At 36.1% G+C, this 18821-nt stretch overlaps 1 protein-coding gene across 1 annotated transcript in view; it reads right to left on the bottom strand.

Annotated features, from left to right (window-relative positions):
* LOC134665117 (speract receptor) overlaps positions 1-18043 on the bottom strand; it is a 65501-nt gene extending 47458 nt beyond the window's left edge. The window contains exons 1-3 of the mRNA XM_063521945.1: positions 17861-18043; positions 4302-4431; positions 1788-1903 (exon numbers count right to left, since the gene is read on the bottom strand). Of these exons, the coding sequence (XP_063378015.1) occupies positions 1788-1903; positions 4302-4431; positions 17861-17884 (270 nt within the window). The 5' untranslated portion in view covers positions 17885-18043. The remainder of the gene's footprint in view (positions 1-1787; positions 1904-4301; positions 4432-17860) is intronic.
* Between the last annotated feature and the right edge of the window lie 778 nt (positions 18044-18821).

Raw genomic sequence — 18821 nt, 5'->3', positions numbered from 1 at the left:
GAATATTGTGGCAATTTTCCGTTTTGGAAGTACGTGACAAACACGTATACTGCTCTTGCTGTAATCAAGATATACCAACGAAAGTAAGCAATATTAAAAGACATTTATTCGTGAAATTTATTTTATTCACTACATCACCCTACCACCTGTATTATTAATTCCATGGATTTATTTACGATTATTTTGTTACTTCATTAATACTACTTTGTTACTACATGTCACACGGAAGTTTAAATACAAACTCAAACATCATCCTGTGTGCAAGATTACGTCATTTTTACGACATCCGCACTTTTTGTCCGACCCCTGTATATGAGTATGAGTATGAGTATTAATTATTTATTTGCTTTTAACTGTGCTTTTGACTCGTGTATTTCTAAGAAAGGGATAAAACATAAATTAACTGATTGACGCTGGTAAAGTTTTATGAAAAAGGGTTTAGTAGGCATTAGGGATTAATCTTTACTGTGTTTAGAATGGAATTTATTAGGTAATGTTGTTTGGTCAATGACGGAGCTACTATAGGTATATTATTCTATCCTAACCTAACGCTGAAAGCATATAAAACATTCACCGCTTGTGCATTGACATTATAGCTATATATACTCAAGAACATTGAAATTTGAAACTGGTCACTCAGTACGGAAATTTGTGAAATTGGCAAAGTGGATTGTTCTCAGTAATCTGGATTATGAATAGTATCCAAATTTTACTGCCAAAATTGAGAGCATACAGCATACACATCATTTTCATTGTTATGTTACAGCAAAATATACCGGTCAACGGCCTATAAAACTAGCGTTTATAATCTTTACCACCGAAATACTCGTAATAATTGTGACGTCCCACGGTTAAAGGTACCTTTTGGCGGTTGGCGCTTACGCTATAATTAACGCCCGCTCCAATATTATTGCGGCGCTACGTGACGTAAGCGCCAGCCGCCGTAAGGTACCTTTTACCGTGGAACGTCAGATATATCTTATCTCAGTTATAGTGCCAATAAATCGGATATCTAGGTCTCGTTTATTTAATTAAGATACCTACTTATATTTCCTATTTTGTCCTACTTAACTAGGTAGATCGATGTAATTAATTTATTTCCCAGACAAAACATAACCTAACAACATATGATAAATAATAGTACCCACTACCACTACCACTACCACTACTACTAGTATTATTACCATAGGTTGTTATGTTTTGTTGACCTGGTCTTAATTAAAGTCAAATAGCCAATTATTCCTAAGTCATTATTTTCAGTACAAGACCGAGTACAAAAGTACGGCCAAGTAACATTTTAATTAATTTTAATTTTACTGCGGTTCTCAGCATTTACTGCTTTCCCATTTCAAATTATTATTTTCTAAATCTTTATTCCCAAGAAACGGTTATATATTTCAGATATTAGGTAGGTCACTATAATAATACCTAAACATAGAATTAAGTATTTTGTCAGATTAATTTGGCAGAAAACACGGAATGTCGTGAGTTTAAACCTCTCCGGCGCTCAATTGTATCAATGATTCTGGTAAATATAAAAAAAAATACAAAAGAGGGTCAAAAATTTCGTAATACAGTATTTTCGACACTGCTAAATTAGGAGTCTAAATTAGCTTGATTTTAGCTTTAAAATGGTACCAACGATCACTATCGCCGTTTTGTTGAATAAAAAAATATAACTACAGTTTCTTTACTACCTACTCAAATATAAAATCATGTCTATTTGCTGAAAAACATCCCGTACCTATTCAAAGCGTGTATGTTTTTGCTTGTTTAGGAAAGTTTACCTGCTTGATGGAGACTTCTTCGTCTCCGTACGTTTCTGCGACTTCGAACCGTAACGAGTGATTCATTGGGCCGAGGAGCTTTTCGTTCACTTCATCAACTGCCATTGAAATTGCACCTGTTAAAAAAGAAATATACATTTTAAAAGAAATGATCTGATACATACTTAAAATAAATGTTTTATTTTGAATTTTAAGGGAGACCATTTTGTGGCTATTAGGTAGGTTTACGTTTGTTAGTTACTATAGTCAATAGACTTTTGTGTTGGTAAAAATAAAATAAATGTTGTTATGTCACCAAACATAAAACTACTACAAACATACAACTACTATACTAAAAATAAGTGAGTCTAAACCGTTAAATTATTCAATATTCAAAGAAAATAACACTAGTGAATTGTATTTTCCTATGGAAATTTAATGAGCTCGTAATTTTGTGTACAAACAATATAAAATCAAGTTCCAAAAACCGTGAATAATAGTGGCCACCATAATGCGTTACATTAAAATACTTACTGAGTAATTTTAACTAACTAACCATGAAATATCGTCTTAACGCAAGTGAAACCATGGGATCAGCTTATTACATTCATGTGTCAGCTGCCAAAAAGTGGCAGATATTAATTGCATTCGGTCATATCGATTTAGCCGTGATATAAACAGTAACAAGTTCAATTGAGCAACGCTTAGAATTACGATCGAAGTTAGAGTAACTAGTTGCTAATGGTTTTGTTGTAATCCCGCTAAGAAAGTTTTAACTGGAGCGAAGTGTTGCCTCAACACCTACGACCAACTTCCGAGGCGTGGAATCTTGACGTTAATGGAAAATATCGACAAAACAAGAGTTTTGTTTAGTTTCACAAGTAAAATTTCTAAGCCGATTTTCAATGAAACAAGCTCCTCGTTAATGACACAGATAGACAGAGAGTTACTTTCGCATACCGTAAAATGGGGTGAGTTGGGTGAAATTTGACTTTCAAACCTCGATAAAATTTTATTTTTACATGTGAAAACTGAATGGTGTATATAATAAGTGGTTCGGAAGTTTGTATTTTATTTTGGGTAGTTCCATTTCATAACTTTGACGATAAAGAGGAAAACCCACCTCACCCCGTAGTGCCTCGTATTTGGGGTGAGAGGGTTTTTCATACAAAGGTGATTTTGGAAGATTGTTGGATCGATTTTTTTTTATTATGCGTATTACTACAGCCCTATTTTAAATTGGAATACATTATTTTTGTAGCAGTAGCCTTAAAATTCCCTTCTCACCCCCCTCTCAAACCTTCTCTCCCCATTCATAACCCAACTCTCCCCGCGAAATCTACTCACCCCGTTTTACGGTACTGTTTAATATTTTATAATTAGGTATAATACATATACAGGGTGTTACTGACCATCGGGCTTTAAATCCAGGGCTCGATTCTACTCGCTAAACTGAGCTACTTTTATTATAGCACCAACCCCGAAATCCCGAAAATTTTTTTTACGTTTTCATACATTTTGTCTGATCAGATGTCGACGTTTTCTATGGAAAAGCCAAATAATTTTCCCCGCGTTTAGGGTTGGTCCCATAGTAAAAATAGCTCAGTTTAGGGAGTAAAATCAAGCCCGAATTAAAGCCCCATGGTCAGACACATACTGTATAGTGTGTAATAGGAATTTACACTGCGTTACTTCACTAGGCGCTTCAGACCTGCGATAAATGGGTTGCATTATGTACCTGAGTAATTTTGTGTCTTAACAATTGTTGTGTTAAAACTTACTGTTACTTACATTCGTAAGAATCAGATACCAGTTGTACGATTTTTTCTGATACATCGGCATTAGGAATGTATGTTGTTTAGTTACATATTATACTTAGTACAGGAAGGAAAATCCGTGTCAAACTGCAGGTTCACACGTCACGCTATATGTCTTTAACCATAACAAGCTGTAATGAAGCTAAAAATAACCTGACATTGAAATAAATCATACAAGTAACTATAAATATTACTTATGTTAAAAACGTATTACAAAGTGGCTGCAGAATACAAAACAATGCTTACCTACAAGTTAATAGTGCTTTAAAGGCAGATAGGTAAACGTTTTCATCTTTAAAATAACTTTAACAACACTATAGAACTGTATTAAAAACTATGGCGTTTTAAATTTTTTTTAATCAATATAGGTACCTAATTTAATATGCCGTTGCGTTTTATGCTACAAGAGTCAATCAATGTTTGACAATCAATTACTTGCACAAATACATTTATTCATAAAACTTATATATGATGATGATAAAAGTTATTTATAATACTTACTTACGAGTATCAGGAGTAATTCTTGTATTTATTAAGACTCTAATACCTATTGGTGACACATACAGTTGAAATGTGTGAATACGAAAAGGCGGAGCCAATGTATTAGGTATGCTAACTATGCGGTATTTGCATACAAATCAAGATTCTACAGCACAAAGTTAAAAACCGCAGCACCGGACGCCGCTCCAAAGTGCCGGGTAGCGTGATACCGTCTTACCAGAAATGACACGTCCGAGTCTCCAATAAGTGTTGTCGCCCTCCTGCCTCTCCGAGCCCGTGATGTAGCCGAGCGTGAACACCTCGCCCGAAGCAGGGCAGCTCATTAGGAAACACCAGCACCAGCTCCACTGCGAACAAGAAAATAAATATAAATTAACTTACAAACAATAGTGACCGTCACAGCACACTGAACAACAACGGATCTATTACGTCCGCAAAATATTGTGGTATATACCTATTTGCGGGGACCCTTTGATTCCCATAATTTTTTAAGTCATAATGTATTGTTTGTCATATTATCGTAAGTCATAAAACTGAAACCGTTAACTTTTCAGGATTTTCGTAAGGTTATTCTGTAGATGACAATCCTGAAAAGTTACGCGTTTCTGAGAAAAATAAAATTATGATTAACGAAAATGCGGACAAGCAATACATTATGACTTTAAACCATTTAGGAAACGATAGATTTGCACCTCTCCGTTCGTCTGAAAGTGAGAGAATAGGGCTAGGTAGTTTATTATGCAGCTTGGTATGCGACTGTTATAGTGTTTTTAAAACCTCAAATTCTTAATGTCAAAATATTCATGACTTTAATCAATCAAAAAAACCGGGCAAGTGCGAGTAGGACTCGCGCACGAAGGGTTCCGTACCATAATGCAAAAAAAAACAAAAAAAAGCAAAAAAAGAAACGGTCACCCATCCAAGTACTGACCACTCCCGACGTTGCTTAACTTTGGTCAAAAATCACGTTTGTTGTATGGGAGTCCCATTCAAATCTTTATTTTATTTTGTTTTTAGTATTTGTTGTTATAGCGGCAACAGAAATACATCATCTGTGAAAATTTCAACTGTCTAGCTATCACGGTTCGTGAGATACAGCCCGGTGACAGACAGACGGACCGACGGACGGACGGACAGCGAAGTCTTAGTAACAGGGTCCCGTTTTACCCTTTGGGTACGTAACCCTAAAAAGTTTAAACTTACGACGCGCACACAAATCGCATTTAACTGAGTTGGGATATTTCAGGTAATAGGTATTAGTACATACTTAACGTTGATAAAAGGATTAAGGAAAATAATCCTCTTAAAAATAAGCCACTGAAAGGCGAAACCCCAAAAAGGAAGGGTTGCGATGAGTTAGAATTGAAAAACCTCATCCCCGCGACCCGTTTGTCAGTCCGCACGTGCGACCAACATTTTTCCGATATTGCCTGCTCATAAAGTGCCTTGAAGAGTGGATACATGGGGCTTTTAAACACATGCTCCGGTATGAAGGCTCAGTCACATACAGCGTTTTGCTATTAACGCTTATAGCCAGTTTTATGGACACAGCAATGTGCTCGTATTGTTTGCGAGATTTATTCGTAATCGAGGCTTTGTTGAAGAGAGTAAGTAAGTAGCTGTAATTTATTGCCTAGGCGGCAGTGATATAGGCTACACTTTAAACAAGTACTTCGACCTCTTATAGAGCTTTTGGCTACCCAAAATAGCCAAGTTCTCAAGGCTTAAAATAGTTTATTAGTTTAAATTAAGATACTCCATTATAGGTAAATATTATAATGATTCTTCAAACTAAGTAATAAAGGTTAAGTTCAAGAATAGCGCTTTTCCTCATCATATTAAGGAAATGAAGAAAAAATAGTCTCGAATACCATCATGAACTGATATCGCATTGTCGGATATAAACTTCATCCGTTTATTAACCACATTTCCTCGTCTTCAGATTCGGAGTTTGGATTTTACGCGTCGTTCGACCGGTGTCGATGTTTAAGCCTTGGGCTATATTCAGAAATTAAAACTAAAATCAGTACAATGTAATATCCCGCATAGATTTGTGAGCAGGTGAATCCATGTGACTAATTCGTTCTCCAACAATATGCAGCAGTGTTAACCAGCCAAACGTCAAATTGCGTCGTGATTGCTCTTGACAGCCTTACACATTTAAAACATGACGCACAAAAATGGACATCAAACTGGAATCATATTTTACGTTTCTGAATTCGCCCCCATTTACGCAATTACATGTGATATCGAGACCGAAACTTGTTGGGTCGGCGACAGGTTAACAGTGCAGGCTCTGCTTGTACGAGTCACATACAATCTGCTTGGCATTGTGAAAGTTGACATCTCGGTTTGCAAGAATGACGTAATGGGATACTCTCACCGAGATATTTTTGTCGAAACAAAGTTTTATCCTCGTTGTGATTATGTATATACCGTGCAAAATCAGTATCACGAGGTTTATGAAGTTTATATCGGCACTTAGGATAACATGGAAATTATATGCCATATATTATGTATTTATGTACAGTCAGCAGCAGAAATACCTGAGCGGGCAAGGTGTCCAAGAAAACATATACACTTCAATCGTCACAAAAATAAGGACATCTAAGTTGTCATTTTAGCGTAGGCTTTCAGTTCGTCACATATATCTTAACTTCTGAGTTTTTCTTTAACACATACACCCTTATTTAATCACAATGACAATAACGGTTAGAATGTCAGTGGTAACTAAGCACTCAAATTCAAGCTGCTGTCATTAATACCTACACGCACTGCCAATCACGGTGTACGTCAGCAGCTAGGGTGCCACCAGTTGCTAAGCAGTTGTTATTTCAATGGTAACTAAGCATCAACATTTTATCTGTTTAACTTTTTATCTGTTTAAATAAATACTGTAGCAGCTACGAATTGACACCTCCTTTCTTAAAGAAGTATTTTATCGTCAAGTGTCAAACTTAGACAATAAATAACTAGGTCCTACGAGAATGATCGGTTTTTTATTTTAACTGTCATAGGCGGCCGTTCTTCCAAATCGTAGAGCATATTATATGTTAATATATTTATTTAGCCTGCTTATTGTACTAAAATATACTATATATATAGTACTAAAATACGATGCTCCGCATCGATCAAAGAACGAAGGAGAAAATCATGGACCTAGAATACTACGGACGTAGATTTGCTAAGACAAAAACTGTGATTCCATCATCCACCAATTTCCTAGTATTTACGCATGACACACACACATTGACAGTTATCTCAATGCCCTCATCCACCAATTTGCCGTCAGACGGATCAAAACGTCAGTGAAGTAAATTTGTCCAAGAAAAAATGTAAAATATGTCGGCATGCGTAGTTAAATCCTGCAAGAATTGTACCGATCGAAAGAAAAAAAGTGAAGGAATCACTTTTCATAGCTAATTTTATCAATTATCACGGTATAGTACATAAAATCTCCATATTTCATTGTTTATAAATGCGAAACAGGAGTGTGACCAGTAAGTTGAATAGGGTAATTTCCCGAAAGTAGGGTAATTGCTGCCCTTCTTATTAAATTATTATGTATTCAAGAGATCATTTAGGAAATTTAGGTAAATAGCTAAATAATATTGATTTTGCATTTCAAACTAGGTTGGTATGGTAATTTCCCGATAATAAGGAAATTAAAGACGTTTACATGAATATTTTTTGATAGCTAACGTTTATTTGTTATGTAAGATAAACATACTCATAGTGTCATAGTGCTCGACGCGGTCCCAGTCCAGTACAAGTCATCTTGAAACTTAAATCATTGTCAATAGAGGTGACAGCAAGGTGTCATCTATTGGGTATTAACATGTCGAGCACTAGTACATTTACCTTATATTTATTTTTTGTTTAAAACCAGATATGTTACAAGTTATATCATTAGGTATTGAAAATAATATTTGCACAAAGTAATTGTGCAAATGCGCATTTTCAAGACCTATAAAATAAGTTAGGTACACACTTTTTTAATCGTCTAGCGTAAAACTGTACTATTTTAATATTTGAAAACAAGGACGATATTGAAAATAATTGTTTCACCATTAGGGGAGAATTTGTGTTACATGGTATCACTCGTCTACACGCACACTTTCAAACCGTCCGCCATTGCAGTGTCACAGTTTGTCTTAAGTGACATTCCCTCTGTCAAATATATAACTCTATGGAGAAAATAATAGAATTGAAACTTAAACGTTCACTGTCCCAATCTGACATTTAAATCTTATGGCTTTGTAATAGAGGCTAGCCGTGGCCCCACGTGAGGAGCACGGGCAGGCATATCCAACTATGACTCCTCTCTTTATTTTGTTGGTTGGACTCATGATGCGCAAGAACGGTGCCTCCTCTTCTATAGATGTACCTATGCGATAAAACCATCACTGCCATGCATATACCTACGTAATATGCTAACTGTTGACCATAGGAATGACGAATTTCGTTTTTACAACTTAGCAGACAGGATAGAGTATACGGAGTTATATACGGTATGTATCGGAGCGAGGGGCCGGGGGGGAGACCCATTGATGTTTGGGTATGCTGAGCAGCTTTTGCTATGGGACCAACCCCGAAACCCCGGAAAAAAAATTATTCTCCCTTAGAAAATTTCAACATCAGACCAGCAAAATGTATGAAACTTCCAATTATTTTTCCGCGTTTTCGGGGTTGGTCCCGTGGTGGAAGTTGTTCAGTGTGACCTGAACATTAATGGGTCTCTTTCTTGGTCTTTCGTTCTGATACGTACTGTAATATCTTTGAACTTATTGTTAGTATAACCAGTATAACCTAGCATTAAACATCAAATGGTATTCCGCACAGGAGTAATCTAAGGAACGCCCACTGCGGGTTCAAACCTACAACGTCCTGTTAGAAAGTCGTACATAAGCTACATGTGACATATCTTCAAAAAACATAAACTTATGCGAAATTAATATAAAACCACAAATTAAGTAATACTCGTAATAGAAATGAAACCCAAAAAAAACTGTAATCTCTAGGTGCATCCGACTGAGATTTGAACCCGCGGTCTCTGCTTTGAAAAGCAAACGCCTTAGTAACAAGACCACAACGTGCCTTGACAATTAGGATTGTTCATTTTTTTTAGACCCCCATTTTTATTTTATTTTCGGAAAATATAGGTTAATTTAAGATACTAATTTGAATGATTTAGTAATTCGTGGCTCGGTTGAACATTTATAATTTATTGAAAATATGAGATACGACTTCTCGTAAATTACATGTCGTCGGCTGTTTGATAAAGCACAAGCAACAACAAGAATTAAAAAAATAGTTGTCATTGTCAATTGATTGTAATGTCACCTGTCGACAATGTCAGTGTCACGTGTTTCTATAAATAATAATATCGTCTGGAATGGAAAACTCGTTTATTTTGAATCATTAATTTCAAAATACCTACGCTATAAATTTGAGGAAGCTGATTCCAGAAATCTGCCTAAGTTATATAATATAACTTAGTTTTATTGGAGTATGTATCCATATAGCATCCAACTCCAACCATAACTTGGCTGAAATCAAGGGAGCAAAAATACAAATGTAAGTTACCTGCATCATATATATTTTAACTGATTCGATATTGTAAGAAGATTGGATTCATAAAATCGTTTCAAGCGTCCATTGCTAAAGGTAGCTTAGCACCCAGTGGGTGCTTTCTACCGGCTTGTCACCATTGTTTGGATATTGTACCTACTACATACTTATACTACTATATTAGGAACATGCCAATTTTGCTAATTATATCCTATTATTTCAGGTCATCGTGATTCCTATTTAGATACAGCTGTGAGATATGTAACTGCACTTGGGCCCAGAACAAAGTTGAGCATTTTGTATTGAAAACGAACGTCATATTAATTATTAATCGTCGTAATACTTTACGACCGTAAATAATGCCTGGGAACAGAGTAAATAACAAACCAAACACTTCTCTTCTGGATGGTCAACAAGAAGCCATCATTGTCAGATGCTCGTGCAGAACATGATAAACATACATTTAATGTAAAGTTACTATTTTTTTTGGAAACATATATTATATCATATTTCCCAGATTAATAAAAAAGTAGGTAAACAAAAACATGTTTTATTATTCACAACTCTTTATTAAGTCTTGTCCACCATGATATCAGCAGCTTGAACTGCAACATGTACCTGGAAATTAGAAATTATATCTTTTTAAAGCAGTTTCAGGCTGAATTTTGAGTATGGCTATGTATTCTTGTATATTCCTTCTTTCTAGTAGGCACCATCTCTGTTTACCGATTTGCCTTTAGATACTCTGGCTACATTACCACAGAAAATAAATAGATACCACGACCCTACCAATAAAGTGAGCTTTTAAATACTTAATTGTAGTAAATTAATATTTATTTTATACTTACATCGACGTGATTCTCACAGCAATACTGTGTGTAACACGTGAAGTAGGTAGGTATTCCAAGTTTAATTCACGGCACCATCTTTCACGTCGTAGGTCTTCGTGGATTCGAACTATTATTTTTGTGAATCATTCCCACACGTAGGAACAAGGTTTTTGATATATTATTAAGCAATGAAATCTACTGTTTAGGTATTAATTATAAATCAAATTGTAACAAACAAGCGCAGCGGTTTAACTGAAAAATTTTGTTATGACAATTGATGACAATGATAACTTTGACAATACGTGAGTGACGGATTTATTTACTATGGTTCGATAACTTTTATTATGCAATGACTTTACATTCAGCCCAGGAGAAGGTCAAACTAAGGTCATAAGGATATTTCTTGAAATATCTTCAATCCTCAATTATTATATCGCAGCAAATGTCGGAAACTGTTTAAAAACCTTATATCTCGAAATGGTTTTCGAAATAGAACATTTGAAAAAAAATGAACAATCCTAATTGGCTCTAAATTCGGCTTCAGTTAGCTTTCGCTATGTGTCACTCATTCGTATTGATGATTCTATTAAATAAAAGAAATAGTTTGCAGTAAGCTGACTGACAGGCCTCTGTCAATGGTTGAAGGGCAAAACGTGAGATAGATGTATGTGATGACAAGACTGTACTGCTTTCGATGATTGTCAAAACGCTTTACCTGAAATTAGCATAGCTATTGTTCATTCAATATACGACCATACATGTATGCTTTAAACGTCTATTTTTCCATATTGTTCAGATATATTTGACACGTTGACCGCTTAGATACCAGTGGTTCTTTGACAGCTAAGGTATCAATGATTTGTTGTAAGTGTAGAAATTAATGAATAGCGTCTGTTAAGATATTTGTGACATGTTGAGCGCTCACAAGTAAATGCTGCCATGACAGTCAACAACTTTTTGACAGTTTAAACGTTTACCTCTCTTTGAGCACCTGGAGTGTATAGCGACTTCTGCTGCTGACTGTACCAACACAGACAAAACATCCTCCAGGCTGAGCATAGTCGCGCTACCCCCCCCTGCCACGCATACGGTAATTTTACTCCATGTTCGAATCGAAAGTGTCTTTGTGTGACGTCCGTGTCTTTGAACGGACCAATCACGGCACGGGACTTCGCTCACCTCGTCCCGCGCACCCCCGTATTTTTGGCGTCATCGGTTGCATGTAATAATTGCTCTAAACTCGGTCTAGAGGATTCCTAGTCTATGTATTTGACTGATATAAAAAGCTACGTAAAAGAAAATAAACGAATTGTTTATAAACAGGTAAGAAAACATCTTGACCGCGCGCGAAGTGAGAGTGACAATCTGTCTGTAGATGCTCGGCCCACATAGACGGTAGGGCGCATTTTGTACAATGCGGTAAAAATAGCTTGGTGGGAGATATTTATGAATCTATGACCCGGTTAAAACAGCGGGGAACGTAAATAGGGTTTCATGTTCATTAAAATGTTGCACTGCACTTAGTTCCATATAAATTGGGAATTAATGCAATTTAGGTACCGTCCACAGCAGTAGATGCTAATGTTACCGGTTTAGACCTATAAATTTGTAACTCGGTTATAAAATCGGACATTAGCGCGCTCTGTTGCTGACAGTATCTGCTACATTGCATATTCCTATTTTGTTGCCAAGGGTACTTAATTATCACTAGCTATTGCAATTTATTTGTCAATATAGAAATATCTAATCAGTAGTAGATTTTTATAAATAATCTTAACGTAACATATTTTCAACATAAGTAGCTAAGTTTTAAATAGTAGGTACTATATATAGTTCGTTTTTTTAAGCATTAGAAAGAACTCCACAGAAGCAAGCGTGCAGTTTTTATGAGGCTCGTTAATTGTTAATAATTATTGAGTTATCTAATGTAGCATGGTCAATACATATAATTTACTTCAAATTGTTACCGCTAAAAGTGCCAGATTTAGAACCACAAGCTTACTTCTGCGAAGTTCTTTCTAATGCTAAAAAAACGGACTATAGGTAGGTATATAATTGTAACGCATGTAATAAAAGTAACTCTAACTTGCACAAAATGAATTCCTGCGGGCGCAGCACGGTTCCATTTTTATCGACTATCACTATGCGCGTCCCTTTCGCACTTACATACTTGTTAGAACGTGACAGGTATGGTGACAAGGGATTAAAACGCCACCGTGCTACGCCGCCTGGTAAACAAAGGCATGCCACTTAAAATGGGTACCTAGCCAAAGTGACAATCGTTTGCGCTATCATAGCGAAACGCTTTATGTCTCTCTATCACTCTTTAATATTTGTGCGACAGTGAGTGACAGTTGCGTTTCGTTCGCTACAGATCGTAAACGATTCTCATTTTGGCTACGCACCCAGCAAACATACATTACTTTATATGCATGACAATATCTATACTTAATTAATTGAGTCATACGTAAGTTACCCCACGCAAATTACTTTATCCACCTAATCTAAATGTCAAGGGTATATAACATTAATTAACCGATAACCACGTCAGTATTAAGTGTGTTAAACTGAGCTGTGAATAATTGTGTCCCTCCTTAATTAAATCTCGGTTTTCCTATTAGTCAACCAATATTGAAATCCGTCAGCAGCGGCGGGCTAATTGGTTTCTTGGTAATAAATATCAGACATTAACTACAGGCCTTTGACCAAAGTAAAGCTCCGGAAATAGGTAATTAGCTGAAATGCTTTGGTGTTGGAAATTATTGGTTAATTGCTATTTGTAAGTATATGGCAGGTACGCGCTTTCATTTGTTTGCAGCGCCTGTAAGGTTTAAAATACTTCAAATAGAACTAAATATTTAATTATAATATTTATGGGTGTCTAATGATATCCATGTCCAAAGGATATGCATTGGAGATGTTAATTTTCTATTGTCGAAGTGGCCCTACAGTCTGTTTATTGATTAATAATTATGCCATACATTTTCTATGCAAGAAATCAGCGTTCCTATGGGCAGTAAGTACTTCATAGTTTAAATGAACAGACTGAAGTTGAAAACTCGTATACATACATAGGTTTTTAAAGACGTATAATTATTGCACACATTATTGCGGCTCCCTGACACTGCGGGGTTGCGAACAACATCGCAGCCATAATTGTGTTTTTAGTTTTAAGATATATTTTGTAATAATATTTATGCTAGTTTAAGGTATTTATCTATGGGCCAATAGTTGCCTGAAAATAAATGTTTTCATTCATTCATTCATTATGCACAAACGTAAAGTAAAAATCGTGATGATTTTCGTTAGTGAAGAATTTAAGTACATATATAAAAGATTAATCCATTTTCAATTTGCGCTATTGGATTCAGTTGGGGTCAATATAACAGGTATTATCAACTATCCAAGTATTGCCAGCAATAAAACTTATAGACTCCAGTGGGCGCAGCACGGTTCCATTTTTATCGACTATCACTATGCGCGTCCCTTTCGCACTTACATACTTGTTAGAACGTGACAGGTATGGTGACAAGGGATAAAAACGCCACCGTGCTACGCCGCCAGGTTACTGGTATTCGTAAAGTAGGCCATTGAGATTAAATAGAAGAAATACCCCGTTTGAATGTAAATAAGGAGTGGATGTAGTTTTCCAATAACCGAATAGGTCGATAAGAGTATTCGCGATAGTGCCGCGGGCTGGCATTGACATAGTTGGCGTGTCGCGGCGTCACAGCGTCAATGGCCTGGCCGCACGCGCGCGCGCACCCTCACTTACAAGTCTTACAACAATACTTGACGCATGGATCATGTTTTAAAAAACTATAAAATACATTTAATAAGATTAATAAGTCAAGTTGCGGTGAGTTAAAAGAACTCTGTTTTCCACGGGATGGGAAATGGGAGTTGAGCATTTTCTGCAGCCGATCAAAGGAAAACCACATTAGTGCGCGGCATGCGGTAGAATTGTTGACACGCAGCCACTAACAGTTAGGTACTGAGTAGGTATTGACAGTACATACTTCAGCTCGTAAAGGTTTAAAAAACTGATGATAACTTTTAATTTTATTCGCAAGAGTGGCAAAGTAATTTGATGCAAATTTTGAGTTGTTTCCGCGTGTTGGCTGATAGAATTTACTTACCTGCAACAAAATATTAATAGCGCTCATAAAATTTTTATTTGTATTGTTTAACACTTACTTAGTATTATCCTCGCGGTAGTGTGGTGAAAAATTGTATGCGTTACTCGGAGGCAAACGTTGTTTAACCCTTGGCCTTGTGCCTTATTAAAACCCTCGCAACGCTCAAGATTCCACGTTTAAAATCACTCGCTACGCTCGTGGTTTAATTTTGGAATCTTCCGCTTGCTCCCGTAGCAATATTATAACGAGGGATTAAACATCAACTTTGCCCGTTGTAAAACAAATACCTATTAACGATTTTAGTGTTTTTGGAAATATAATTCCTCTGACATATTCCGTCGGCTATAGCTACTGAATTACTTGAACCAAAATTGAACTCGTCTTTCCCACTGCCCTATTGAATTGAGCGGAATATTAATTTTATATCTGATTTTCTTGTTCGACTGCACAAGACGTGCTTTATTGCATTTCAGTTGATATACTTATTGAGCTGACGCTATTCCTTAACGGTAAGTAGGTGCTCAATATAAGAACTAGGTACTTATAGTAAAGTTTATTGGGTTATCGAGGCTAATAACGAATAGTCAAGAGCATAAAGCCGACCACTGACTAACAGGCCTCCGGACGATATCGGCCGGTCAGTTAGAACAAAAATTTGACAGTTCCGAACAACTGACCGGCCGATATTGCCCGGCGGCCTGTTAGTCAGTGATCGGCTTAGTCAACATTGAAATGGAATCTAGCCGCAGGAGAACATTATTTAAACTAGCTAGTCAGATACTTGTGAAAATAATTAAAAACTGTCTAGTGTTTCCTTCAATCTGAAGGGCCTGTCTATCTAAATTTCGTTACTTGCCTCTCTATCACTCTAGCATATTCGAGCGACAGAGAAGCAGATAACCAAATTTCGCGTTTACACGGTAGGCCCTCACTCATCTTGCAGACTCTCAATCCAATCATTATGCCATTGAAATTAAAATTTAACATAAATACGTCTCTACGTCATAAATTGGTATTATATAGGTACGTCCCTAACTAGATTTGCCCCATAGAACGAGTATATAAACATATGCAGGTATTATCTATGCCTTTAAATGTATAAATAAGTGGGTTTGGGTTATATACTTATATTCCCTATCCTCACGCTAGGACAATGCGGATGATTGAACACATTAGGTACGAGCCGGGGTTTGAACCCACAACCTTTAAGCCACCACTGACTAACAGTCCGCCGGACGATATCGGCCGGTCAGTTGTTCGGAAAACTGTCAAATTTTTGTTCTATCGTCCGTCGGCCTGTTAGTCAGTGTTCGGCTTTAGTATAGAAGCGGCACATCTTACAATTTAACCACCTATATATCATGTAAATCCAGGATTATCATGTTGTGATCGCAGAATAACATCATTCGATTCATTAATATTCCCATCCAGTGTTGTAGGTACCGTGTTGATGGCGCGTTCGCCCGCATCACCGAACAATGAGCCCTGCGCCCGCGCTGCATTCGCGCTAGATACATGCTAATGTAATGATGGATTAGCCAACCATCGAATCCTAATAATAGACCTAGAAGTACCTAGAATTCTGCCTCCCCTTGCCTGTTGTCAGCCTCTACATTTAATCAATTGTTATTTTCTTTTGTATCTCTTTGCTGGGGTGTGTCAATAAAGAGTATACTATCTATCTATCTAATTCTAATTCATATAATTTGCTGCGCGAGAATACGATAAACAATTGTATAAGTACGAGTATACAATTGGTTGTTTCATATACTTAGTACACGTGGATTCTAGCTATATCAAAATTAGAAAGGTTGATATTGTATACTATATATTATACTCTTTGGTTTGTATTTTCCGAGGGAGTAGCAATAAAAATGGCACAAAAAAGGAAAACTAGAGACTTTAAGCTTCTATGATTCTATGATTCTATGATTTCTTAGTTCTATGATTATGGTTGTAAAAAAATGCAAAAACAGGGTCAAAAGTTAAAGCAACGTAAGTAAGTAAGGTGATATAAGTACATATATTCAAATAGTTAGCTAGGATTTATCATCAAAATTAGATTCCGAGATTATCGCCCTTTAACTCCCATTGGATCCGCTTACAAGAAATGGGGGTCAGTTAAAGGTAAGTAGTTCGTTTTTTAAGCATTAGAAAACGACTACGCGATCTTGACGTGTCTTTTAATTGAAAAACGCTTTTTAAAAATCAGTAATCATTACTTATGATAACCAAAGAATGTTAATAATTGTATGTATATGTATACCTACTATAGCAAATGCAATAGGTACTTCACTTCAAACTTGTCGCGACTGAAATAGGTTTATTAGCTTATCGATAAGCCGGTGATGATGTAAATCGATTTTTGCTTTGAATAAAGTTACTCAGAACAATATTATATTTGCGTTTTATTACTTGTTAATTAGTAATAACGTGTACATGGAGAAATATGACGAAATCATTTTATGTCAAATGGAAGGAAAAACGTTCAGAACGAGGAAAATTAAATAAATACACGAAAACTAAAGGAAAAGAGAGGGATACTGAGGTAATCCCCAATCCAAACCTAATGGAAATACAACGGTTCGGTAGTTTGTGCCGGATAACCGATACGAATAAAATATTAGGAAGGGATTTTATTGAAATTTGGGCTACTCTAATGGTAAGGCACGTTAAATTAACATTCAGGGGAAAAAGTTACATATTATTATTTAACCTATACTTAGTTAGGTACAATGTTTAGTTCATATTGTATTTGAATTAATTTTATTATTTCAAAAATGTACTAACCTAAATTTAGTTACCTATATTTTGTAGGTATTATAAGTTCGTTTTTTTAGCATTAGAAAAAGACTACGCTACCTTGACGAGTTTTATAATTGAAAAACGCTTTATAAAAATCAGTAACAAAAAATGTAAAGAATAGAAATAATCGTTTATGATTCATAATTGTTACATATTTGCCGTGACTTATTTTTCATAAGTGTTTTTCAATATAAAGACACACCAAGATTGTTTACCTTTTTTCTAATGCTAAAAAAACGAACTATAGTAGTTAAGTACCTACGTCTATTATTTAGTAACCCGGAAGTGCTACGAACGCTACGTGTCGTAGCACTAGAGCCATCAGTATACGGTGCCTCAACATTCACGCTTCCCCATTTACATAATTTCAGTTACAGTCACATTCTTTTAAAACAATAGTTGCAACATAATGAACTAAAAGTTACACATACGTTTATCCAGTGCCAAGCATTCATGATGTCACTCGAACTTTCACTTCACAACAAATTCCACAAACAATGCTTTAAAGTAAGTCATTACAAGTCGCGATCTATTTTCCGCACAGTTTCGCCATGCCGTAAAGTTTTCCCGCTAGGCGGCAGCGCGCGCGTTCGGCCGGCGGCGAGTGCAGACTGGCGGACCTGCGTGACAACAGTCTCTGACATCTCCCTCCTGACTCATTCGACGATCGCTCACATTTTACTCACTTGGCAAGAACATAGGCTCTACAACGTTTAGCGATAAACGTATGGTTAGTTTAACATTTTTTTAGTATTTTTTAACATAAGCGTCGTACTTGCTGACGGTACTTAATTACCTATTCAATATCTGGGAGACCGAGCTTTGCTCGGAAAACATATAAAAACTCACTGATGCGCGTTTTTGCAGAGATAAGACTTAGCTAAATCGATTTATAGCCCCCGAAAACCCCCATATAGCAAATTTAATCGAAAACGTTGGAGCCGTTTCTGAGATCCCCGAAATACATAAATAAACAAGAACCGTCTCATAGAAAATGGACCAGCCAAAATGTATGAAACAGCCAAATTTTTTTTCGCGATCTCTGGATTGGTCTTATAGTAAAAGTTGCTCAGTATAATCCCAAAACCTCCCTGGCAACGGGAATGCAGTTATTTTTTAGCCAACCTGTATATTTCAGTTATGTTCTGATATTTAAGAGCTTCTAATTTGCGGATATATCTATAGTTAGTAGGTAAGGTAATTGCCTACCTATTTTTCACATAGCTTGGGTACGGTGATAACTTACAATTTAGAACATTAAAACGTATAAATGTACCAACTTATTGATTTCAAGAGTAAACTTAATAAATAAGGCTTTATCTTGTAAACTTTACAGCAGAGATATATATAACTCCGTATAAGATAAATAAAGTCTAAGAAAAAAACGTGCCT

This window comes from Cydia fagiglandana, chromosome 6, assembly GCF_963556715.1.
Source record: "Cydia fagiglandana chromosome 6, ilCydFagi1.1, whole genome shotgun sequence".
NCBI lineage: Eukaryota > Metazoa > Arthropoda > Insecta > Lepidoptera > Tortricidae > Cydia > Cydia fagiglandana.
This window is presented reverse-complemented; position numbering and strand designations above follow the sequence as displayed.